At 38.8% G+C, this 25,504-nt stretch overlaps 1 protein-coding gene across 5 annotated transcripts in view; it reads left to right on the top strand.

Annotated features, from left to right (window-relative positions):
* The window catches only part of pam (peptidylglycine alpha-amidating monooxygenase), a 56,634-nt gene that overhangs the window by 6,944 nt on the left and 24,186 nt on the right, over positions 1-25,504 (top strand). For all 5 annotated transcript variants that reach the window (XM_051908718.1, XM_051908716.1, XM_051908720.1 and 2 more), the window contains exons 2-13: positions 1,897-2,330; positions 3,855-3,975; positions 5,220-5,277; positions 7,150-7,237; positions 11,579-11,670; positions 11,834-11,917; positions 12,449-12,497; positions 15,081-15,148; positions 15,300-15,380; positions 15,488-15,564; positions 21,155-21,258; positions 24,225-24,421. In XM_051908718.1, the coding sequence (XP_051764678.1) occupies positions 2,239-2,330; positions 3,855-3,975; positions 5,220-5,277; positions 7,150-7,237; positions 11,579-11,670; positions 11,834-11,917; positions 12,449-12,497; positions 15,081-15,148; positions 15,300-15,380; positions 15,488-15,564; positions 21,155-21,258; positions 24,225-24,421 (1,111 nt within the window). In that variant the 5' untranslated portion in view covers positions 1,897-2,238. The remainder of the gene's footprint in view (positions 1-1,896; positions 2,331-3,854; positions 3,976-5,219; positions 5,278-7,149; positions 7,238-11,578; positions 11,671-11,833; positions 11,918-12,448; positions 12,498-15,080; positions 15,149-15,299; positions 15,381-15,487; positions 15,565-21,154; positions 21,259-24,224; positions 24,422-25,504) is intronic.

Below are 25,504 nucleotides of genomic sequence, written 5' to 3'. Positions count from 1 at the left end.
AGAGTCTAAAAGATGATTTTAAAGGTACAATAGGTAATTTTGTACAGAAACATTTTTTGTTATACTGGTTGAAAGTCTCCTCGTTTCCTGATAGCAATCACTATGTTAAACATCCTAAATATATTTTTATAAATATATTTAGTTTGTGGAAGGAGTAGGACCATAAAATGTTCATCCAATCATTATATTCGGTCTGAATTAAATAATACAATGGCCTGTCAATGTATGTTTTTACACACCCTCGTGCACCCTGTTCGTGTAGACATCTTACGCTTCATGTTATGCAGAGTTTATGTAGACAGACGTCAGTCACGGAGCACCGCAAACAAACAGCAGCCACCTTTTACACTTCCCACTCAATCAAAACAACGAGCTTATGCTGCGTTCATGCCATAGCTACTGTAAATAAGAGAGATGGCAACCCGTGACGTTCTAACCGGAGCTGTTCATGTCCTCAGACTCAGAATTATGCGTACATGTCAACAGTATTAACACCGAAATGAATCATCAGCAGTCAGGTACAAGCTCTCTAAGTTGTTTACGTTCATTATTACTGTAATGTTATGTGCTTTGAGACATGAGGTAGTTTAACACCGTCTCTTGTGACGCTTTGCCGAGAGCAGCTGTGTGTGTGCCTTCATGTGTTTTGGAGACGCTCTGAAGGGAGGGTGGGATGTTATGATTTGAAAGCTAGCTCGCTATTACTAGCCTCTCCAAAATTTCCCATTGCACCATTAAACATCTTGGAACAGACTTTTGAAAAATTCCCCTTCCTCTTCAGCTGTGACTATATTCACAGTATATCACAGCCTCTTGTGCCTTATTGTTTCTGTTTCAAAAAGTTTATTCTATTTTCAGATATTTGACAAATGCAGTGATGTGAAAAAGGTAAATAAAAATTTCACAATAAACTGGACATACAGATATTCAATTAATTTAGCATTTCACCAAAGACAATAGATAAAATGCTAAATAATTTACTTAATGTACATTAATTTGTTAATGACTTGTACAGAGGTTTATTGTTTGAAAATTTTGACATTTGTCAAAATATGCCAATTTAGGGAATGAGCCTGTATTTGCTGTGTCTATTAGGTGTGCATTTTTTTTGATTATCATATAGCCCAGAAAGACCAAGCAGCTCCTTGGCAATATGTTAATTGTCAGCAGTGTCTGTCAAGAGGATTATTTCAGCGATTAGTTCAGCTTACATTGAAAGACTGTAAGCCCATTTCTGAAAGCCTTCCAGTTCTTCCCCGTCTGGTTGTTTTTTCTGCCATTTATTTATCTTTCTTTGGTTAGGCCTTTCCTCATCATCATGAGACATCTGCCATTACAAAAATGATATCAGTCACGATTAGTGTGGCAGCGTCTGTTTTTGCATCCCATTGATACTGAATGTGGACATATTGTGACAGTGCTCTCAAGATAAACACACGACACATTGAAAATCCACTCCGCTAATACCTCCCATAATTCCCAGTGGCTCAGCCCTGGTCATTGATGTCTCGCAGAGAATACCTCTGAGTAATACTTATTCAAACTGAAAACTTGCAGCAGAGATATTCGGTATAGTGCAGCCCTACTAAAGTGACATCTCCAGTCACTATACACTACTGAGGCCCCTTCACTTCCTGTGTCTCCTAGGGAGCAAGCCGAGAGTATTGTTATGGGAATCCTCTTTGATTAGATTATTGTGTGCTCTCTCACTTCCCCTCTCTCCACCCATTCCCCCGTCTCTCTTCAGAGACAGACTCTATGCATGTATATTTCATGAATGTTGATAGGGAATGTAAGAATCAATCTCCCTGATTATTCTGAAGTGCTGGACTATATATTTTTAAAAGCGGTGTTTTATTTATCTATTCTCTAATTTTTTGACTGCTCTTTTTGCAGGTTGTGACAGAAGCCTGATGTTGCATTTGTGATATGCTCTGCCCGGCGTGAGGAGCAGGAAGCCTTTCTCGTTTTCTTCATCTTCTTTGGTGGTCATACTATATCTGGACAGCCCTTGTTTCATTCAGAGTGGAGGCGACTGAGACGTGGACTGTTTTTATGGCACTTTTTTGAAGAAATTGAGCAAGTGAGGAGAGCAAGAAAGAGAGAATCAGAGGAATAGGAGAACCGGAGCAGCTGCTGAGTGTTGCCGTTGCTTATGGCGGCAGGGCAGGATTGAAGCGGAAAACACATCGGCTTACTTTCAGTTCTATTGTTGATCGTTCTTCCGTCCGGTCAGAGATGGGCATGCTGGGGTGCAGTATATTCGTGTTTGCGCTGTTCTTTCAGTGCCATAGTCACAGTATCCAAAACCCCATGTACAGGTTTAAGAGGTAAGACAATTTATTTTCTTTAAGTCAGCATGAAATAAAAAAATTCATTTATTTTCGAAATGCATGTAATAGATCTTATTGTGAACATTTCATTCCTGCATGTTTCATTTTTTTTTTTTTTTTTTTTTTTTTTTTTTTTAATGTTTTGACCTTTAATGTTTCATCAAAATGTCATAACTGGATCTTCTGGTGAAAATGACAGACTTGTCTCTGCTGACGTGTTTAGGACTTCTCCAGTCATTTAGTGCACATAAATCTCGCCCCCTTCACAGTTGACTGCAAGCTCACATCCACATCTCAACATCCAATCAACAGCTGATGCATAGAATCAAGTCCCAGCTCTACATTTTTTCTTTTCCAATAATCCATGTCACTTAGATGTACGTCACAATGCTGAAGAAAAGATCTATCGCTACTTCCTTTTTGGTCACACTTTAAGTGAATGTGTCCTTGTTACAGTGTAATTACACAAATTAGTACAGAGTAATATTAATTAACATGTGCTTGCTGTAGGTTTTGAGTTAGGGTTTTGGTTTAGTATTATTTGCTTGTAGTTATGCATAATTTACTGTAGTTACTATAGAAAATACATATAACATGGCCACATTCAAATAAATTATTACATTTTATTTTAACTTAAAGTAGTAATGCCATACAGATCTATGACTGTGTCTTTGTGTTTAATGGAATTAGTGGTAGGCGATATGACCAAAATCTTATATCTCGATATGAGTAATTAGGGTTGTCAAAAGTACTGACTTTGATACCAAGTCGGTACTGAAATTTAAAAAATGTGGCGCTTTGAGCGCTGTTGAGCAGATTTGTAAACACCTCTGATTGGCCATTGTGTTCATGCCTTCAACATATACATCTGTGATTGGCTACAATGATCAACGCACGGGAGCATTTGAAAGCACACGGAAGTGTTTGAATTTGAAAGCGTTTTGAAAACAGGAGCATTTGAAAGCAGGCACCTATCCACTGATAGACGCCTGCTTTCAAATGCTCCCGTGTGTATCTGTGTAAGCGCTTGGTGAAGAGCAGCAATGATGTCTATTTACAACATGTTTTTGAAGTGTTGATCATTGTAGCCAATCACAGACATATCTGATGAGCGTGTGAACACAATGGCCAATCAGAGGTGTTTACGAATCTGCTCAAAGCGTCACATTTTTATAATTTCATTACGGTATCGAAGTCGGTACTTTTGACAACAATATGAGTAATTTTATTTCATGATAACAGTATATATCACAATTATATGTGTTATTTTTGCGTTAAAAACTTATGATACCAACATTTTTTGATACCATTAGAGCTGCAGGATTAATTGTTAAACGATCATGATCTTGATCTCATTCCTAAATGACAACGATTCGCCTGTGTCTATTAAACCTTTGTCAAAATCGCACCGGAACATTCAGATCTGTGTTCGTGCTGCCGCTGATCCAGATCCCTAGCAACCACATAGCAATGAATGCACTTACACATTTTTTTCAGAAAGTCTTTTTTTGTTGTTGATAGGTTTCAGGAAAATGCCTGGTCAGACCCCAATGACTGCTCGAGGACCAGGCAGCCTTTTGTCCTGTCCAATCCATACAATTTTTCACTTGATATTCGCATACCAGGAGTGATTCCAACAGAGGTAAGAGTTCTTCACAGCTTTTTTGTAATTTGCACACTTTTTCAAAGTTCATGAAACCCACTGTTTCATCACCAGTTCTCACCACAATTTTGAAAAATGACAGGGTGATCGTCATGTCAGCTATATTTCGAGTTAGTTTCCCACAAATCCACGCTGCAGTTCACCATTGCACAAATCAAAATTAACAAATATATTATGGTTTTGCAAGCTCATTGTACAGTACACAAATACACACACATCCTGCGACAGCTATAATTTAAGGCACAAATTAATGCACAAATAAATGCGCAGACATTTGCATTTGTACTCTATCAAAAAAGTTATGAACGCACTGTTGCATTTTTTTCAGTTTGATGCATCTGCTATAGGAAAGCCTGAATTATTAAAAGAAGCATCTTTTTATAAGATAATGACACACAGTCTCATGAATAATTTTTTGACACCACTGAGTCATTGGTGTACTATAGGCATGACTAAGATTTTAAAACCAGAAGACCAAAATAGTGCAAAAAATTAACCATTTTTGGTATGGCTGATGGTGCACTGAATCTTGAGAAAGGATTTGTCTAAATAAAGAACATATTACAGTGTTACAAGCAACCCTACCTCAGAATGGTTGAAAAACAAGAAAATGTAAGCTTTGAGAGTATATTAAAATAATGCAATAATAATAATATAATAATGAATACAAATAATGCAGCATATATAATACTATTCATACAAAAGTACAGTTTATGAAGTAGCAGTATTCATAATATAGTTCACCTGAATCTTGTCCCTGTTCCACAATTGGAAAAAATATGCATTATGTAAATATACACTTTTCTGACATTAGTATACTATATTGTTGCAAATAAGAATTCTTAGACATCCTTTAAATTTTTTTTTTATCCAGTATTGTATGAAATGTCTCAGCTTTTGACCATTTAGTTAATGTAATGAAGTTATGTGATGACAATTATTGCATGTTGTGTTAAAATAGTAGGCAGTATATATTTTGCGGTAAGTTGGTTGTATGGCCAGATGATGGCTGCACCTAAAATTTATTTGAGAGACACACTGTAGATATTGCTTAAAATACAATGAGAAATGAGTATATGACATTTCCTAAATCATCAAAATCAAGATATCTTATTTTGGAGGATTTCATTCTGTTATCACTGAACTGGATATGTGAATATGTAGGATAATGAATATGTGTATGTACGGTAGAAACTGTCTAATATGTTTTTGTTTCTTAACAGTCTGACAGCTACTACTGTATGGCTGTTCCTGTCCCCACGTCACGGGAGGCCTACATAGGTGAGTAGATGATCAACAGTTTTAGATCCAGGTGCAGGAGCAAACATCCAAACAAAGCCAAAACATGAGAGAACAAGAACTAAGACTCACCACATGAACCAAATATACCAGACTTGTGACTGAACAGGGAAGTGTTCTTAAATACACAATAAATGAAACCTGCCATCTTTTTTTTTTTTTTTTGAATGCATATGCACTGTATTGTTTGGACAGGGAGTGGCTGCCAACCTGAATTCATATGCTTGAATGTTATTTGTTGTCTGTGATCCCGATGATGACATGACCGTTCAATCTGATCAGGCATTAAAGATATAATCTTGTTCAGGCCAGTCTCTCCAGTTTAATTTTCAGATAAGACTCACTGTATTAAAGTCTTTGTATCCTGCTGTGTGCTTAAGCAGATCTTTTCAAAAGTCATCCAGGCGAGTGAATCCTATGATATTGTGATTGATGACTAATGGCAGGCTGTTTGTGTTAGTTGAATTCACCAACCACAGTTCAACCTCAACACTCACTGCCAATAAAATAGTGTGCATGTTGAAAACCTTTTGTTTTCTTGTACAGTTGATTGTTTACTGTATGGGAGGTGATGGTTCGTTCAGGCTTTAGAGATTATCTAGAGATATTCTTTTGTATATTTTGAATACTTATGTAACAGATTAATGATTGTAGTAGAGGAAGCGATATACCAATTAATCCAGTATAAATTTGTCAACCAGAATAAGACTTTTATTATTGTTTCTATTGCAGTCGCCAGTCTTTCTTGCAGTTCTGAATTTCCATTGCTATGGCAAATGTAGTCATGTTTTAATCATGAGGTGTGAATGTGAGATTGCAGTCTTAATTAAATGTGATGAGATGATAAGACAATGTTCTGTCCTGTCAATTTGAGCTGCAAACAAAAACAAAGCGGTGTAATCCGATTAATTGAAAATGGTTCATTTGAGTCTGTGCTTTTGATTAATCATTCAGAAAGACTCCCAAAATCAGGAGTTACTGGTTTGAATAAATCGGACGAATCATTCAGTGAATGAGCTCATTGAATCAGCCTGAGCGGTTACTGAATCAACATCTCAGTTATTAAATTGCATATTTGTTATCATTACATTCAACGATATCCATCTTGAAATGGAGCAAGTTGAGGGATTATGAAAATTAATTCATTGTAATTGTTGACTGGTTGTGTGGAACTGACTTGTTTTGAATCTGTAACTGTCCATTAATGTGTTGTTACGTTGTGGTGGTCTTTAGAGAAAGCAGGTCCACCCAGACTACTGAGAGATACATTATGTTTGTCTTGCTTTTGCCATCAATCAGACATCCCATCTATTATTCATAACTACAATAGAGAGAGAGAGAGAGATAGGCCTTTCCTGAAGACATCTATCACTTTTAGTATAGCATATTAATGTTCACTGTGGTTTATGCCAACAAGCAAACAGCATTCACCCTTTCAAACTCTTCACAGAGGTTTCATGCAAACGTACACTGTAACAAAAGATTTTTTTTGAAGTTGTAAATAAAACAAATATTATTGGAGTACATTCTACTTAAACATTTTACATTTAATTCATTGTGTTACTTGCCATTTCTTTGTAATTATTTGTGAAATGTACTAGCTGTTTGAGTGAAAATTGTTTCAAATTAAGTCCTGCACCAGATTATTTTCAGTGTACAGTTCTCTTATATAGTTTGAGCAGCTTTAAGAGTGAGATCTCTTTTAAAGAGAGCTGACTTTCCAGTAGTTGTTTGTGTGCAGAAATGCTATGACACTTATTTTTCAAGATCCATTTGATTGTCTTTCAAGATGCTCACCTTACCATCTCCATTTTCTCACTGAGATTACTGACTTAAAAATGTTTATCTTCTCAGTGGACTTTGTTCCTCATGCCAGTATGGACACAGCCCACCACATGATTTTATATGGCTGCAAAACCCCTTATGCCACTCAAGGATATTGGTGAGTCACATCTGACACCTTGAGAATCGTGTCTTTGCTATTTATTGTTGAAGTGTGTGTGTGTGTGGTTTTATTTTTTTATCTTAGTTTTTTTTTTCTTTGATATTACCATACTTTATTTTGTCCCAGCTTAATTTGCAGACACAACTGTAAGTGGAACTATAAAACATTGTCAGACTGGTTGGGATGCTCAAACAAAAAGTGCATACATACTGAATACATACTGTATCACTACCGTTGTAATAGTGTTTTTTTTAATGCCTTTATTCAGCAGGGACACATTAAATTGATCAAAAGTGAAAGTAAAGACTTTTACATTGCAACAAAATTATATTTCAAATTATTGCTGTTCTTTTAAACGTTCTATTCATAAAAGAATCCTGAAAAAATGTATCAGTTTCAACAAAAATATGAAGCAGCACAACTGTTTTCAGCATTGATAATACAGTTTAAGATTTCATTTGTATAGTGTTAAAAACACTAAACTCCTCTCCTTGTTTTAAGTAGGCTACATAGTCAGCAATAAATAATCCACTGACTGTTGAGTTCCTGTAGAAGTGTACTTCCTGTAGAGTACAGTGTGGCCTTGTGGCACTTTCAAAACAGTGGGTTTTATTCACTAAGCATGCGTACGCACGAATTTGTGTGCATGAAATCTGTATACGAATGTTTTCATGATTCATCAATAGCTTTCATTGTAAAATTTATTCTAAATGATGAAAAAATGTAAGAACAACAGAAACCACTCATACACAAAAATCACACTCTTGGTGGCCTTATAAACATGTTAAGATGAAATTTTAAACATAGATATAGATTTCATATAGGCCTAGTCTATCAGTAAAAGAGTAAAAAAAAACGGTGCGTTGTAGCTCAAACCGTGAGTTAGCTCTGCATAAAGACATGCGTATGTACAGATGGATAATCAGAGGTCTGTAATGTCTGTATAAAAGGTGTTTATTGCGTTTGACCTTGTTTTGAGGATGGCACTCTTGGTATTGCTCGAGGATCTTGCTGCATGTACTCTCAGGTGAGAACACCTCTTTAGAGAGCTTCATGTTTGCAGAATGACGAAAGAAAAGGGTATGTGATAGGGGATGTAATTTACTTACCTCTGGCACGCAGTCGCTCATTTAGAATATTAAGAATTAATCAACATTAGAATGAGGTTAAGAACAAATGAATGTGCATACACACGTGTTGTGAATTAGGCGAGAAGTTTTCATGAAGTTCAAATGTGCGTATAAATACGAATAATGTACACAATTATTAGTAAATGAGACTCATTGATCTCTTTGTTTGAGTGTTTGACATGTTGACTTCTGATTCAACCTAAAGTGAGTTTGTGGTGGGATTACAGTACCTGTTTTGTCTCAAATGTGTGTGAGGCGGTAAGAGTGTTTGTTAAACAATTCATATTTTTGCATTTCTGTTTGGAAAGAAGAGAATGTTTTCAGTGTACTAGCCATATGATTTTGAAAACATCTCATCTGAGCTTTCTTCTGTCCTGTAATGTAACACTGCTGCATTATTACCAAAATTAAACTGAATGCTTTGGCTAATATGTGCAACAACAGCAGCTTCCTCAGAAAGAGAAAAGTAATAGAACTGCCCGTTACTACGGCAACCGTGTGCACCTTGACAACAGCATTTGAGATGACCTGAAGGAAGGGGAGGTGGTTCTCATCCTTTCTTCAGTTTCCATGGGCTGCGTGATTAGATGCACAATAAAATAATTAACTTAAAAATGTCTCAATAAATACCGTACAGCCATATCACTTGATAATCAAACCTCAATACATTGCAACTCTAAATAAAGCTGTCAAACAAGTGATGACAGTGAAATACATTTATACATGCTTTGACAAAGCTAAAATATATTTTAAATATACCACATATCTGCCTCATTTTAATCACAATGGCTTCATTCCCCTGCCATCAGTCTTCACTCTGTAGTTTTCCATATTCCAATGGCTTCTCCCTTTTAAAGTCATTCATGTATTTTAAAACATTCATCATGCAGATACTGCAGGGTGCTTCTCGTGCCTTGCACACTTTCATAGTGTTTGATGTGAGGCTTCCGGAGCTCAGCATGAAAATAGGCTACTTAATATGCCAAACCTATGTCTAGAAATACAAGATTTGAAGAGAGCATGAGTCATGTGCGGCCCCAGTGCAGTGAGATGACGGGTTGTTGGGTCTTTTATTTTGAGGAAAAATTATTTGGATACACTATCATTTTCAAAACTAGTCAATAGAAATTTTTACAAGGTTTATAGCATATCAGATCTGATTAGGGTGTCAACATACAGGGGTCGGACAATGAAACTGAAACACCTGATTTTAGACCACGTTAATTTATTAGTATGGTGTGGGGCCTCCTTTTGCAGCGAATACAGCATCAGTTCTTCTTGGGAATGTCAGATACAAGTCTTTCACAGTGGCCAGAGGGATTTTGAGCTTTTCCTCTTCGAGAACAGTGGCCAGGTCACTGTGTGATGCTGGTGGATGAAAACGTTTTCTGACTAGCTCCTCATAAATACCCCAAAGTGGCTCAAAGATACACTATATTGCCAAAAGTAGTAGGACACCCCTCCAAATCATTGAATTCAGGTGTTCCAATCACTTCCATGGCCACAGGTGTATAAAATCAAGCACCTAGGCTTGCAGACTGCTTCTATAAACAATTGTGAAAGAATGGGTCGCTCTCAGGGGCTCAGTGAATTCAAGCGTGGTACCGTGATAGGTTGCCACCTGTGCAATAAGTCCATTCCTGAAATTTCCTCACTACTAAATATTCCACGGTCAACTGTTAGTGGTATCATAACAAAGTGGAAGCAATTGGGAACAACAACAACTCAGCCACGAAGTGGTAGGCCATGTAAAATCACAGAGCGGGGTCAACGCATGCTGAGGCGCACAGTGCGCAGAAGTCGGCAACTTTCTGCAGAGTCAATAGCTACAGACCTCCAAACTTCGTGTGACCTTCAGATTAGCTCAAGAACAGTGTGTAGAGAGCTTCATGGAATGGGTTTCCATGGCCGAGCAGCTGCATCCAAGCCTTACATCACCAAGTGCAATGCAAAGCGTCGGATGCAGTGGTGTAAAGCACGCCGCCACTGGACTCTAGAGCAGTGGAGACGTGTTCTCTGGAGTGACGAATCACGCTTCTCTGTCTGGCAATCCGATGGACGAGTCTGGTTTTGCCGGTTGCCAGGAGAACGGTACTTGCCTGACTACATTGTGCCAAGTGTAAAGTTTGGTGGAGGGGGGATTATGGTGTGGGGTTGTTTTTCAGGGGTTGGGCTTGGCCCCTTAGTTCCAGTGGAAGGAACTCTTTATGCTTCAGCATACCAAGACATTTTGGACAATTTCATGCTCCCATTTTTGTGGGAACAGTTTGGGGATGGCCCCTTCCTGTTCAAACATGACTGTGCACCAGTGCACAAAGCAAGGTCCATAAAGACATGGATGTGCGAGTTTGGTGTGGAGGAACTTGACTGGCCTGCACAGAATCCTGACCTCAACCCGATAGAAAACCTTTGGGATGAATTAGAGCAGAGACTGCGAGCCAGGCCTTCTCGTCCAACATCAGTGCCTGACCTCACAAATGCACTTCTAGAAGAATTGTCAAAAATTCCCATAAACACACTCTTAAACCTTGTGGAAAGCCTTCCCAGAAGAGTTGAGGATATTATAGCTGCAAAGGGTGGGCCAACTCCATATTAAACCCTACGGATTAAGAATGGGATGTCATTCAAGTTCATGTGCACATAAAGGCAGGTGTCCCAAAACTTTTGGCAATATAGTGTATTTAAATCTCGTGACTGCAGGCTGTGGGAGATGTTCAACTTCACTTTCATGTTCATCAAACCATTCTGTCACAAGTCTTGCTGTGTGTACTGATGCATTATCATGCTGATACACGGCACCCCCTTCAGGGTACAATGTTTGAACCATTAGAGCTGCCAAGAACTACTGAACCATAATAAGTAAGGGATAATTTCCTATCATTTGTGCTGCTCGGTTGATTTGCCAGTAAACACTATGGCTGAAAACATACCTCTGTATGTTTGATGATAGTTTTGTTTAAGCAAGTCAACCAGTCTGACGTATTGGTTCAACCAATGGCTTTAGAGTTTGAGGTGGGGCTATTTGCTTGCATTTTGCTTGCATTTTCTCACATAATTTTCTTTTTTTTTTTTCTCACTAAAATGTGTTACTGTTTATTCATATAAGAAAATTATAACTATACCATTGTGAATGGATGTGTTAAATGAGTAATAACGATGCTAAGCTGGAGGATAATCTTTGACTTTTTATTGTTATTGGTTTGCTCAGGGATTGTGGGAAAGAGCTAGGGACCTGTCGGGATCAGGCCAAGATCATGTATGCATGGGCCAGGAACGCTTCTCCAACTAAACTACCCAAAGGTGCTCACCTTTCTGCTCATCATTTCTCCCTCTTCTCTCTGTCTCAAAGCAGCTGGATCAGTTTAGCCCATATAACATACAAGTGATCTTGAGTAAATGGCTCTTATCTGAAAAGCAATAAAAGCACCTCTGATCTTTTGCACCTTTTTTTTTTTTTTTCCAGATGTTGGCTTTAAAGTTGGAGGAGACACCAGAATTAACTACTTTGTGCTGCAAATTCACTATGGTGATGTCAACAATTTCAGAGGTAAACACAGCAATATAGCAGATCCAAAGCTAAAGCAAGAGTATTGTGAGATCAGCATGTTTTAATGACAGCTCCATAAACTAAACTTGACATGCTGTTCAGAAAACTTACTATGTATGATAAGTTAAAGGAAAAGTAGACCTAAAATTTATTTACTAACCCTCCTCTCATTTTGACAATTTTCTGTATGCACCTAGATACCTGTAGAACTCTTTATTTTTCTGTTGACTTTTATGAAAAGATTTTTAATGAAGTAAGGCCTGATTTAGTTTTAGAATTTTTATCTAAGATCACATTTAAACACCTAATGTAATTTTTTTCCCCCTGTTCTCTCCATGAATATAGCCGAGGTAGCTTGCATGGCGTTAAATCATAAACAAACAAACAAACCTAGATGCCTGTCAATCACTGCTGTTTTAAGCAGCCCTGCCCATTGAAAACTGTTGCATTATGGCTGTAACAGCGATGAAAAGAAGCAGCTCTTCTGTGTCTTGAGGTGTGACTAATGTGTTTATCTTGTCTTGATTGTAGATCATCATAAAGACTGCTCAGGACTCACTTTAAGAATGACTTCCAAACCGTAAGTTATTGCCACTAGAATTTAAAATATCTGTGACTTATTCTTAAGGCATATGTGTTGCTCCCAAAGATGAACACTTTGTCATCGTTTACTCAGCTTCATGTTGTTCCAAACCTGTATGACTTTCTTCAATCAATGACGCCAAGCCTGACACAACCTAAATTTGGGTCAATTCATCACACAAAGTTAGTGTATGGCTTCAGAAGACTTGTAATTTATTGCATAAGTCAATTGGACCACTTTTTTTGTCACTTATTCTTGTAATGTACCAATAAATAGTTTTATATTTGATTGAGATTCTCTATTGAAACCTTGTAACACTGAGAAGAAGCATCTATTTAAGCTTTCAGAGAGTCTGTGGGTTAATTATAACTGTTTGGACAAGCAATTTTACAAAGAAAGGTCCAAAAATATAATGCAGTTTATATAATATTAATGAAATGGAGTATTGGAGCTGCATGTAAATGCAGCTCACAGTCACTAAACATGTCACGGATTGATGATGTAAAACTCTGGATGAGTCTTGCGTGTGTCCGTTTTTAAAGCATCTTGACTGCCGTACAGTCTGACAATAAAGGCAACTGATTGTGACATGGCTTAAAGTGGGGATCATGTTCGTACAGTCTGACAACATTCGTAAAGGACTATTGTAAATCGTACATTGTGAACCCGGCCCATTGTATTCTCTTTGAGCATGTTTTGAATGTGTGTGGAGTAACCACAAAATACAGTGTGAATGGCATGTCAACGGCATAATGTCTGTCTATTATGTTTATAAAAGGTGCGTAAATCGACCTGAATCTAACAAACTTGTGAAAATGGATATGTAAACATCCACTAGGACATAATTTGTGGTTGCATCTGAATTAGTTGGTTTAATGTGGTGACTATTGTATAAAAAAGAATGGATATTCATCAGTGTAGAGTAGACACTATATTTAAAAGTCAAATGTTAAGAAAGTAGTTCTACACACAAGAGTGTATTAAGGAGAAAACTCTGTAAAATATCGGTAGCGGCATTAGATGCTATTTACACTAAGTGCAAATAGCTGTAGATGCTATTTGAACATAGCAATATATTCTATTTACACTAAGTGAAAATAGCAGCATTTTCTTAGCGATATGCTATTTACAGTAAGTGAAAATAGCGATAGATTCTATTTACACCATGTAAAAGTATCAGTTCTTTGCAATAAAAGTAAATAGTAATTATAATTAGACGCTATCTATACTTTAAATTAGACGCTATCTATACTTTAAATTTGCACCTCAGTATTTTTGTACTGTAGGAAACTTTTTCCTCGTCGAAGCAGAGACCAGGAGACGTTGGGATATCTTTCAAGCAGAAGTTACTCTTTATTGAGAAACGCGCTGTGCGTCGCTGTAGTCATCCAAGTCCAACTAAGGCAGTGTACTTGGTAGTTCATATACATTCAAGGGGGAGGGATACATAGAGTAGAGGTGGAGACAATCTAAACAAAGCATGCAAATGCAGTGCAGGAATCAGCCCATTCCCTACATTTCCCAGCCATGATCTAATCAGCATAACGGTGTCATTCAAATGCATAGGTGCTAATCCACTCAGTCTGACAGTATGGCCCATACCTTTACATTATCATAGAGACAAAGGCACAGCTGTATCTTGAGCCAAATGGTTAGGAAGTGCATGAAGACAAAAGGTTAATGTTACAGACACCTGGGCTGCCTGCCTTGATCTCCTTAAATTGTCATTATCTTTACCTCAAAATGTTAAATACAATATACTTCACCTTAATATTTCATGTGAGGTTATGTCAGGATGTAGGATCAGCAGATCTTAAACAGATTCTTAAATTTGTAATCCCACAGTACATTAACAGGATGCAATAATATCATAGAGTGTAAATGATTATATTTATTAAAATTATTAAATCGATGCTGCCTTATTAGAAGAATTAAAACCCTCCCTACACCTTCCCCTAACCCTACCCAATAAACACTTTTAATATTATTAAACACTCCTTTGCAGTTTATTTCCACTTTTAGAACATTATTTTTGTTTTTATTGGCAAAAGGCGGATTTGAACCAGCGTCGATCGCGTTAAATAGCCTTACTCGCTAGTGCTGCGACATTGAATTCCACACGTTTTTTTCTAAATTGATTGGCCCAACCAGACATTGGTGTGCGGAGCTAGTGTAAATAGCATTTGCCAACAAGGGCAGCTATTTGCACTTAGTGTAAATAGACACTCCGTAAAATATCTTGAGATGTGGTGATTGTTGAATAAATTTCAACAATAAAATAAAGAATAAATTCTTTAAGAATAAAATTAAACAATTGTTGAATAAAACTCCGGACTGTAGAATTACTGAAAAACAATGTCCTCCTTTGCATTGTGGCTGTATTACCTCCTCAGGTGTGCATTATTTTTCAATAATTACGTGGGCTATCATCAGTTATTCCTTACTTAATCATATAACTATTAAGACTATAAATGTGATGTAATATGTGAGAAATATTAAAGTCAATTAAGTCCATTTTATTATTTTAGCACCTTTTAACTGAAATCCCTTTTAATGTGATGGATGTTGTGTTCTCTGCAGACAGCCCTTTATTGCTGGCATGTATCTGATGATGTCTTTGGACACTGTCATTCCTCCTGGGAAGATAGGTATACCAACTTTGTTACAGTTTCAACTATTTTCCAGTTTGGCACTAATAATCTTACAGACATCTAAGGTTTTGATCAGTTTATCAGTTCTTGTCACCTTATAAATGTATGTTGTGTTATTTATGATGTCTGATGTTTTCGGTGTTCACAGTTACCAATGCAGACATTGCTTGCACTTACAAATCTTTCCCGATGTATCCATTTGCCTTCAGGACACACACACACAGCCTTGGTGAGACACTGCATTTTTTTAATTTATTTATTTGTTATATCTAGTAAGTTCTCTGCGAATTTTCTTTTACATGGAATGGAATACATGTTGTGTGTCTTGTGCTTCAGGTAAAGTTGTGAGTGGGTACAGGGTTCGAAATGGACAGTGGACTCAGATTGGGCGCCAGTCTCCGCTGTTGCCACAGGTATGTTTAAACAAGTCCTTTCTGCTTGGTCGAGCATGATGGAGAGGGAAGTTAATGCATTATATTTCACTGTTGATAAGTGTTGTCAGTCATGTTAATGACCCATCAATGTCATTGGACCTTATTTATCAATCTAACATAGAAGCGAGCGCAGATCTGAGTGCAGAAATCATCTTACGACAGGGTTCACGTGGGATTCATCAAACATTCGTATCCTATTGATTGTTCCCTATGAATGATTGTATGTTGATAAATGTGGCAGCTGAAAACAATCGTCATTTAAATATCACGCCCCTAAAAATTCACGGTTTAGAAGCCTCACCCCTAGAGTTTACGACACAGAGAAACGTAACCCAGCCAAGAAGAAGAAGTAATCTCATGTAAGAGAAATTCATTTTATACCAAAACACCTGTTAACCTTGTAATTGCAAACAATTGCATTAATTTATGTGTATATACTGGTAAATAAAATGAAACATTCTAGCCTATTGTAGTTCCCACAACAAAACCTTTGCTTAATGGTATTCAGAACAGAACAAGAATAAAAAAGAAGTTATAAAACTATATATTAAACTATAAAATAAAACATAAATTAGATAGCCATAGTGGCATTCATTGTAAACAACATAAGTCTAGCCTAAATAAATTTTTTTAGGCTAAAGCGAAACTGATGGGCTCGAGCCTCTCTCATTTTGTGAGAATCCAAATATGTTTATATATTTGCATGTAACATTTTGGTTGCTAAATTATTATTCATTATGTAAACAGTTAAGGCTTTGTACTTCACTCGTGTTCCAATATCCATGTAAAACAGCATCTTTCACATGCTCAAAAATGTGTTTGCTTAATTTACAGCTGACCATTTTTCGCTGTAAATGTTTGGCTGATTTACAGTGGACCATTTCATTTGAGCAGTGTAACTTTTATTTGGTTGACTGCATTTTAGTTTGATGATGAATAGCTGAAATGTCAAGTTATAAACGCTAAAACTGATGTTGTGTGATGCCTGCGCGGATTTTATTAAATCCAACTGATGTCTGCGCGATCACTTGGATTTAATAAAATAAAGATATAAATAAAATAAAAAAAACCAACGCGTTAGAGTGTCACAAAAACGAGCATTGCAGAGTTTTATAATATTCCATAAAAAATAATTAAAATAAAAAGTTAATTTCGATTTTATGGTGAATTTAAACTCCTGTTACCTGTATCAGTGGTGCACATAAAATGAGTCCCATATGCCTGGAGAGCCACATTACAGAAGAGTTAAACACATCTGTATTAAAAGGATAGTTCACCCAAAAATGAAAATTCTGTCATCATTTACTCCAAACCTGTATGAGTTTTTTCTTCTTTTGAACTAAAAATAAGATATTTTGAAGAATGTTGGTAACCAGACAGTTGATGATAGCCATTGACTTCAGTAGTATTTTTTTTTTCCCTATTATGGAAGTCAGTGGCTATCAACATTCTTCAAAATATCTTCTTTTTAGTTCAACAGAAGAAAGAAACTCATAGAGATTTGGAACAACATGAGGGTTAGAAAGACAGAATTTTCATTTTTGAGTGAACTGTCCCTTCTTTGTTTTTCCAAACTTTCTGATGCCAAAGACCTTTTGCGAGGGACTCCATTCTTAAAATATAAAAGCAGCTACATATTTTCATGTATAATGGCCAATGTATACTGTGTGAGGAAAATTAAGTGTATCATTATGAAGACATCGTGTTACTTTTACACATTTACATTTGGGAGACGCTTTTACCTAAAGCAACTTACACTGCATTCAGTTCATACATTTTGCCCGTCCATGCATTCCATGGGAATCAGACCCATGACCTTGGCTTTAGTAGTGCCATGCTGTACTGTTTGACTACAGGAACGCTGTTTGGTAACATGTTTCCTAAGTAACAGAATTGGGTTTTGTACTGAAATTGTACTTCAGCAAGTTTAATCAAATTTTATCTGGAAAACCTAAAAAATAAATGCTTTTAATTCAATTCTTGTGTATTTGTGCAGCTGTTTTCAATAAATCTGATTCCAAGGCAGTTTTACAGAGAATAGTTTCCTACAAAAAGCTAAAGGCAACAGTGGTCTCTGCAGAAAATCTGCAGAAAGATAAACAAATACGTATTTTTGAGTATTCTTTAGAAAGCAGAAACAGTATTGTTATTGAATTTTGTAAATGTGTTAAATTACATTAATCATGTTTAATTAAGTATGGCCTCTTTGGATCATACAAGGGTGTCTGCCAGTTTGAAAGCATAATAAAAGTACTCAAAAAATCTAATATATAAACAAATAAGCAGGGATGTGTAGAAATTTGCGAATGACTTGTGTAGCAAATTATGTTTTGTTTGAGCCTGCAGATATGCTAATGTTAAAGGGATAGGTCACCCAAAAATGTATATTATCTTATATTTACTCAGACTTTCACTTATTCTCGAAACACAAATTATGCTATTTCTCATCAATCAAGCACCTTTGAACTTCCGTTTACCATGTAATGTGTGTTAACCAATTAAAATCTAAATTAAATCTGTTAGTCAAGCGATCATGTCTCTTAAGAAGACTTGGATTAAACCGCTTCATTTGGAATTACATTTACAATTTATTTTAGAACATTGTGAAGCTTTTTTGATGTGACAGACTTTCATTTGAAGGGACAGAAATCTCTCAGGTTTCATTAAAAAAATATATTCAAGTCCTATGTGTCACAGACATGCCAGGCTCCAGCACCCACCAATCACAATGTACACCTTCCCCTGAGTACTAATCACCGCCACCTGCATCTCATCAGCACACTCATCACGAGCACTATTTATGACACTCACACACTCAGTCACATTGTCCGGTCTCGTTCGCATCAAGGAACTTACCTCTATGCTTACCTCAAGGACTCCCATTGCTACTTACCTGTCTCCTGTGTCTCCGTGCTCCCTCGTGTGCTCCAAGTCTGTGTGTGAGTGTCATCCGCCAGCATTGTCTCCAGTCTGCCACCGCCATCAACCTGCAAACCACAAAAAGACAGTATTATCACCCATTCATTCATCCTTCACCTCTACAACCACAATCTACTCACCTGTTGTCACTGTTACCTCTGCTTGTGTCCAATAAACCATCTAAACTGTTATCTTCTGCCTCCGGCTGGTACTTACTGTAACAGAAGACCGGACCATAACAGTGGGACACAAGCATGAGTCACTCCGACGCATTCCAGGACTTAGTGGATGCATTTTGCCGCGCTTTCCTCGTTCCACCACCACCACCGACGCCAGCACCAGCCATCACTTCCGCATCCACCGCCACTTCTTCCTCACCGCCAGTTTCCGCCATTCCCATGGCCAAACCGGCGCCCTACTCTGGTTCGGCGGAGGATTGCAACGGATTCCTCCTGCAATGCTCCCTGACCCTGGAGATGCAACTGCACTTATTCACCACCGAGTATTCCAAGGTAGCGTTTTTAATTTCACATTTGTCTGGCAAAGCTCTCCAATGGGCCGATTCCATTTGGTCCCAAAACAATCCTGTGATCCAGACATATTCCGGCTTTGTAGAAAACTTCAAGGAAGTGTTTGGAAAACCCTCGTGGGACTCATCCATTGGTGAGAAGCTCTATAATCTGAAACAAGGGAAAATGTCTGTTAGCGAATATGCTCTTCACTTCACTTCACCTTGCTGCCAGAAGCGGATGGAATGAACAAGCGCTACTAACCTCTTATCGCCAGGGATTGGATCCTCGCGTGCGGTTGCATCTCGCTGCATACGAGGATACCATCGGCCTAGAACGATTCATCCAGCTGTCAATCCGTTTCGCCACTCGTATGCAGTCGTGTCTTGAAGAGCACCAGGGTCAGTCGCAGCTCAACACCTTCCTCTGCCGGCCAGACTCCGTCAGCACTCCAGAACCAGCCAGCGAGCCCATGCAAGTGGAGTCTACGCGCTTAACACCCGCTGAACGGCAGAGAAGGCTGACCCAGGACCTCTCTTTGTACTGTGGCTCTCCTGGGCATGTAATCTCCACATGCCCAACACGTCCACCACGCCCCTTGGTGAGGGCCATCATTCCAACTCCCCAGACAATGAAACCACTCACCACTACTGTAACACTTACTGCTGCTGATGTTTCCATTCCAGTATCCGCACTCCTCGATTCTGGGTCAGCCGGGAACTTCATCTCCGGCGCCCTCTGCCGTCAGCTTGGTATCAAGACCAAGACCACGCCGTCAACCTACCAGATCCACTCAATAACTGGCAAACCTGTGAGTAGAAGACACTGTCTGTCGAAGCGTAAGACCACTATTACTTCAAGTCGGACTACTTCATGTTGAAAACATTCATCTGCTGGTTCTGGAGGGTTCCACCGCTGACGTGATACTAGGGCGCCCGTGGTTGGAGCAGCACGACCCCATCCTCTCTTGGAAGATGGGAGAAGTCCTGAAGTGGGGCGACACCTGTTTTCCCAGCTGTTTTTCTGCACTGCCAGTTCCTCGAACTCCAAGTTCCAAGTCTCTCCCTGTCTACGCCACTTCCATAGAAAGCCCCCTCGAGAGACGTTCCGTGGACATTCCAGCATGCTACGCCCCCTTCAGCGACGTTTTCTGCCCCAAGAGAGCCTCCAAGCTGCCTCCACACCAGCCATGGGATTGTGCCATCGACCTGCTTCCGGGTACGTCAGTGCCAAGGGGTAAGATCTATCCCCTATCCATCCCGGAGGAGAAGGCCATGGTGGAATACATCGAGGAGGCTCTGGCTCAAGGCTACATCCGTCCATCTACTTCCCCTGCTGCTTCCAGCTTCTTCTTTGTGGCAAAAAAGGACGGAGGCTTGCGGCCATGTATTGATTACCGGGCACTCAACTCTATCACCGTCAAGTTCAGGTACCCCCTTCCTCTCGTCCCGGCAGCCCTGGAACATCTCCGTGGTGCCACTGTGTTCACCAAGTTGGACCTCCGCAGCGCGTACAACCTCATCCGGATACGCGAGGGGGACGAGTGGAAGAGCGGGCCGTGGAGGGGGGGGTACTGTCACAGACACGCCAGGCTCCAGCACCCACCAATCACAACGCACACCTTCCCCTGAGTACTAATCACCGCCACCTGCATCTCATCAGCACACTCATCACGAGCACTATTTATGACACTCACACACTCAGTCACATTGTCCGGTCTCGTTCGCATCAAGGAACTTACCTCTATGCTTACCTCAAGGACTCCCATTGCTACTTACCTGTCTCCTGTGTCTCCGTGCTCCCTCGTGTGCTCCAAGTCTGTGTGTGAGTGTCATCCGCCAGCATTGTCTCCAGTCTGCCACCGCCATCAACCTGCAAACCACAAAAGGACAGTATTATCACCCATTCATTCATCCTTCACCTCTACAACCACAATCTACTCACCTGTTGTTACTGTTACCTCTGCTTGTGTCCAATAAACCATCTAAACTGTTATCTTCTGCCTCCAGCTGGTACTTACTGTAACACTATGGGTTTTTAGAATGAAGTGAGGGTGAATAAATGATGACAGGATTTTCATTTTTGGGTGAACTCTTTCATTTTATTTCTCTTGCCTGAACTTAAATTTCACTTGTGTTTAGGCTTTTTATCCAGTCACCAACACCATTGATGTAAAAAATGGAGACATACTAGCAGCCCGTTGTATGTTCACGGGAGAAGGAAGAACCACTAAGACTCAAATCGGGTAAGTTCATATTCTTGTTGAAAATTGACCGAAAATGTTTTTTTTAAATTGTTTTTTATTTAGACTCTCGCTGCTTTGTAAAGCTTAATAACATTGTTTAAAATGTATAATTGATGTAAAAAGATTTTTACCTTTTATTTTTTTATTCCTGTGTAGAGTTACTGTGGCAGTAAGTGTGTTAGATGAGTGATGGTGGTGTGCATGCTGTTGACATTTCCACCGTCTTCCATTCACTCTGTTTGCATGGTGTTGGATTCCTTTCGTTGTGTCAACCTTTCATGTGTGACCACCTGTCTTACTACATGTCTATCTGTCGAAGTGACACACATGGTAAGACAGATGGTGGCTGTGTGTATTTCTGTGAGTGATGTTTAAAGAGCGATGAAACACACCGCAGAGTTCAGCTCGTCGATGTGTCTGTTTCATCATATCCCGATTGAGCGTGACTCCTTGGACATATGTTTGTCTCTGCCCTGCCAATCCTGTTACCATGGTGACAGAGAGAGCACATAATAGTGCATTGACGCATCTCCCAGGAAGCCCACCACCCTCGCCTACGCACCCAACTCAAGGCCACAAGATAAGATGACTGTTGACTTAAAGTCTGGTCTTTGTCAACCGCGCGCTTAGGCTGGAAACGTGCACACAAGCACACAGACATGAATACATTGCAGGCCCCATTATACATACAATATTGTGAAAAAAAAGAAAAAAAAAAGTCCACCCCATGAGAAGTGTAATTAGGAGTCCAAGCACCAAAAATTTTATAGTAGGGTGAATTTAGGTTGATTGGGACACTTTTTGCCATTGAAATGACTTGGAAAAAGTGTCCCAATCACTCTGAATTCACCCTACATGTTAAGTTATAGAACCTTGTTATGTTTGTACTAATTAGGATGTGGTCTTGTTTAATCCATTATTTTATTATAAAATATCAGATTTAACAAAACTTAATGTAATTCTAAGGTGCAGTGTAAAATTTGGTGTACATCTGGCAGTAGGAGGTGCTATAATTGTGGTAAACATTAGAAGTGCAATTGTCTGTCTGACACATCTTTTGTCTTGAAGTTGGCATGAAATGGAAGTTGTGACCAACTTTACTTCTGTATTGTAATGAATTTCTTAGAAAAAAATGGCTTATCGAACAGGCTAAAAAAGGGGCAGGGATTTTATCCATTGGTTGTTGATAGGATTGTGAAAAGTAAGAGTTGCACACTGGAATGGAAGCAGAATGTGACATTTTATGATAAATTATGACATTTTGACTAAAGATTAAGAAAAAAAAAAAAAAAAAAAAAAAATATATATATATATATATATATATATATAACATGTATTTATAAAATGGATAGTTCCGGCCCTCAATTCTGATTGGTTGAGCTGCGTTCGAAGCCGTTGTAAAATTCTTGAAAAAAAACATACAATAAGTATCTTACATAAGTAGGGCCGCATTACATAAATATCGCTGCGCCAAAGTGTTTGTCGCTGCGTCTGTTTTAGCAACCACTCTCTCTCTGTTGATTTTGTTCATTGAAGCTTACTGCATTATGTAGAAGAGTATTGTGAGAGAGATATATCGAGTGACCGAGTGTATTACCTCTTTGAAATTTAGCATTTTCCTTCAGGTCAGTCCTGTGTTCATAAAAAATCTGTTTGAATGTGAAAGAATTAATTGATCTTGTCCTTTTAACATTTAATGGGTTTTCCCGTGCCCTGCTGACACTCACAGCGCTAGTCAAAGCATCTGTCATTTGCGTCTTGTTCCGTGTTCACAAGTTTCAATATAAAAGTCTTTGCGACTAAATGACTCACTCATAAAGACAATCTTTGCTGCCATCTAATGGCATAATAAATGTAACTTCTATTGCTGTTCACAGTCAGGGACTATTTTTTCCAGTGGAAGAAAGCCTTTTATTGATTTTACTTCATGAAAGTTGCATTGATTAAATTAATTTTTTTTGGGTTTAATATTTGTATTGTGTGGTAACCATTTTATAAAAGCAATAAGCCCCGTGAAGCCAAGGTTTACAGTGAATTTATAACAGCTAAGGGCTTATAAGTCTGCGTTGTGCCTAACAACGCCCCTTAGCTGTTATAAATTCACTGTAAACCATGGCTTCTTGGGGCTTATTGCTTTAATATAAAATGAAAAAACAGTGGACTTGTTTGATTCTTGGCCCTAGAGGTCTATGAAAAAAATTTGCACATAAATCTACCACTAGGAGATGCTATCACATTTTACATGTATGCAAATATTTTTGAAATATTTGAAAGATCTCATCATTCTGTCAGCTATCAAGAACCAATGGTGTCAGTCAATAATCATGCCATTTTGACACAATTTGTAATGCAGCAATGCAAAAATACACTTTACCTAGCAGTGAAATTGTTTGTGTTGTTTCAGACCAACGTGCCATCTGATCGACATGTGAAATGACTGGGAACAATAATCCCTCTCAGTCATTACTTGTGATCCACTGGAAATGTGTGGTGGTTTGGGTCTACAGAGACACTGTCCTCTGCCTCTGTTTTCTTGCTTTATTGACTGCTGTCTGTAATTTGACAGATTACTAGGCATTGTAATTATGTTTTTATAATGACACGTAATTATTGTTTATTAGTGAGCTAGACTGAAGATGGCTAAACTCGCTTGCAAATTACAGCCAGTCATCTAATTATTAGCGTAACTGTTTGAAATAATATTTGCAAAACACCTCATTGAGTCTCAAAACACCGCTCTTGAGTCTCTGTCTCATGTGATGCTGCCGCAAGTTGGGCAACTGATGTGATGTTTGAGAAATATCTTGCCTTTTTGTGGTATGTAAAAGGCTGGTGGACTGTGGGTATGTCATTTGAGGCAAAGGCTACTGTAGTTCTGTTGGATATTTTCATGCTCAAAGCTTTGGAGCTGTATTTGCATTTTGTGCTAGTAGTTTGTTCATGTCTCATTGTTATCTTCCTCACAGAGGCACATCCAATGATGAGATGTGTAACTTCTACATCATGTACTACATGGACAACATCCATAGCGTGCCTTACATGAACTGCAGAGATGACGGCAGTAGTGAACTGTTCCAAAACATCCCTTCTGAGGCCAGTACTCCCATCCCGGTCAGTCCAGACCATATGATGTCTATGAAGCATGAGTCAGCTCCTCAAAAAGGTACTATCCAAAAACACACATTTCAAGATTTTGCATACACAATGGTGTGGGTAGGCAGTATGACTGAACTCTTATATCATATAAATACAGTATCTCACAGAAGTGAGTACACCCCTCACATTTTTGTAAATATTTTATTATATCTTTTCATGTGACAACACTGAAGAAATGACACTTTGCTACAATATAAAGTAGTGAGTGTACAGCTTGTATAACAGTGTAAATTTGCTGTCCCCTCAAAATAACTCAACACACAGCCATTAATGTCTAAACCACTGGCCACAAAAGTGAGTACACCCCTAAGTGAAAATGTCCAAATTGGGCCCAAAGTGTCAATATTTTGTGTGGCCACCATTATTTTCCAGCACTGCCTTAACCCTCTTAGGCATGGAGTTCACTTCACAGGTTGCCAATGGAGTCCTCTTCCACTCCTCCATGATGACATCATGGAGCTGGTGGATGTTAGAGACCTTGCGCTCCTCCACCTTCCGTTTGAGAATGCCCCACAGATACTTAATAGGGTTTAGGTACCCTCAGCTTCTTTAGCAAGGCTGTGGTCATCTTGGAGGTGTGTTTGGTGTCGTTATCATGTTGGAATACTGCCCCGCGGCCCAGTCTCCGAAGGGAGGGGATCATGCTCTGCTTCAGTATGTCACAGTACATGTTGGCATTCATGGTTCCCTCAATGAACTGTAGCTCCCCAGTGCCAGCAGCACTCATACAGCCCCAGACCATGACACTCCCACCACCATGCTTGACTGTAGGCAAGACACTCCTCACCTGGTACTCCTCACCTGGTTGCCGCCACACACGCTTAACACCATCTGAACCAAATAAGTTTATCTTGGTCTCATCAGACCACAGGACATGGTTCCAGTAATCCATGTCCTTAGTCTGCTTGTCTTCAGCAAACTGTTTGCGGGCTTTCTTGTGCGTTATCTTTAGAAGAGGCTTCTTTCTGGGACGACAGCCATGCAGACCAATTTGATGCATTGTGCGGTGTATGGTCTGAGCACTGACAGGCTGACACCCCACCCCTTCAACCTCTGCAGCAATGCTGGCAGCACTCATACATCTGTTTCC

This window comes from Ctenopharyngodon idella, chromosome 10 (genome assembly GCF_019924925.1).
Source record: "Ctenopharyngodon idella isolate HZGC_01 chromosome 10, HZGC01, whole genome shotgun sequence".
Classification (NCBI taxonomy): domain Eukaryota; kingdom Metazoa; phylum Chordata; class Actinopteri; order Cypriniformes; family Xenocyprididae; genus Ctenopharyngodon; species Ctenopharyngodon idella.
This window is presented reverse-complemented; position numbering and strand designations above follow the sequence as displayed.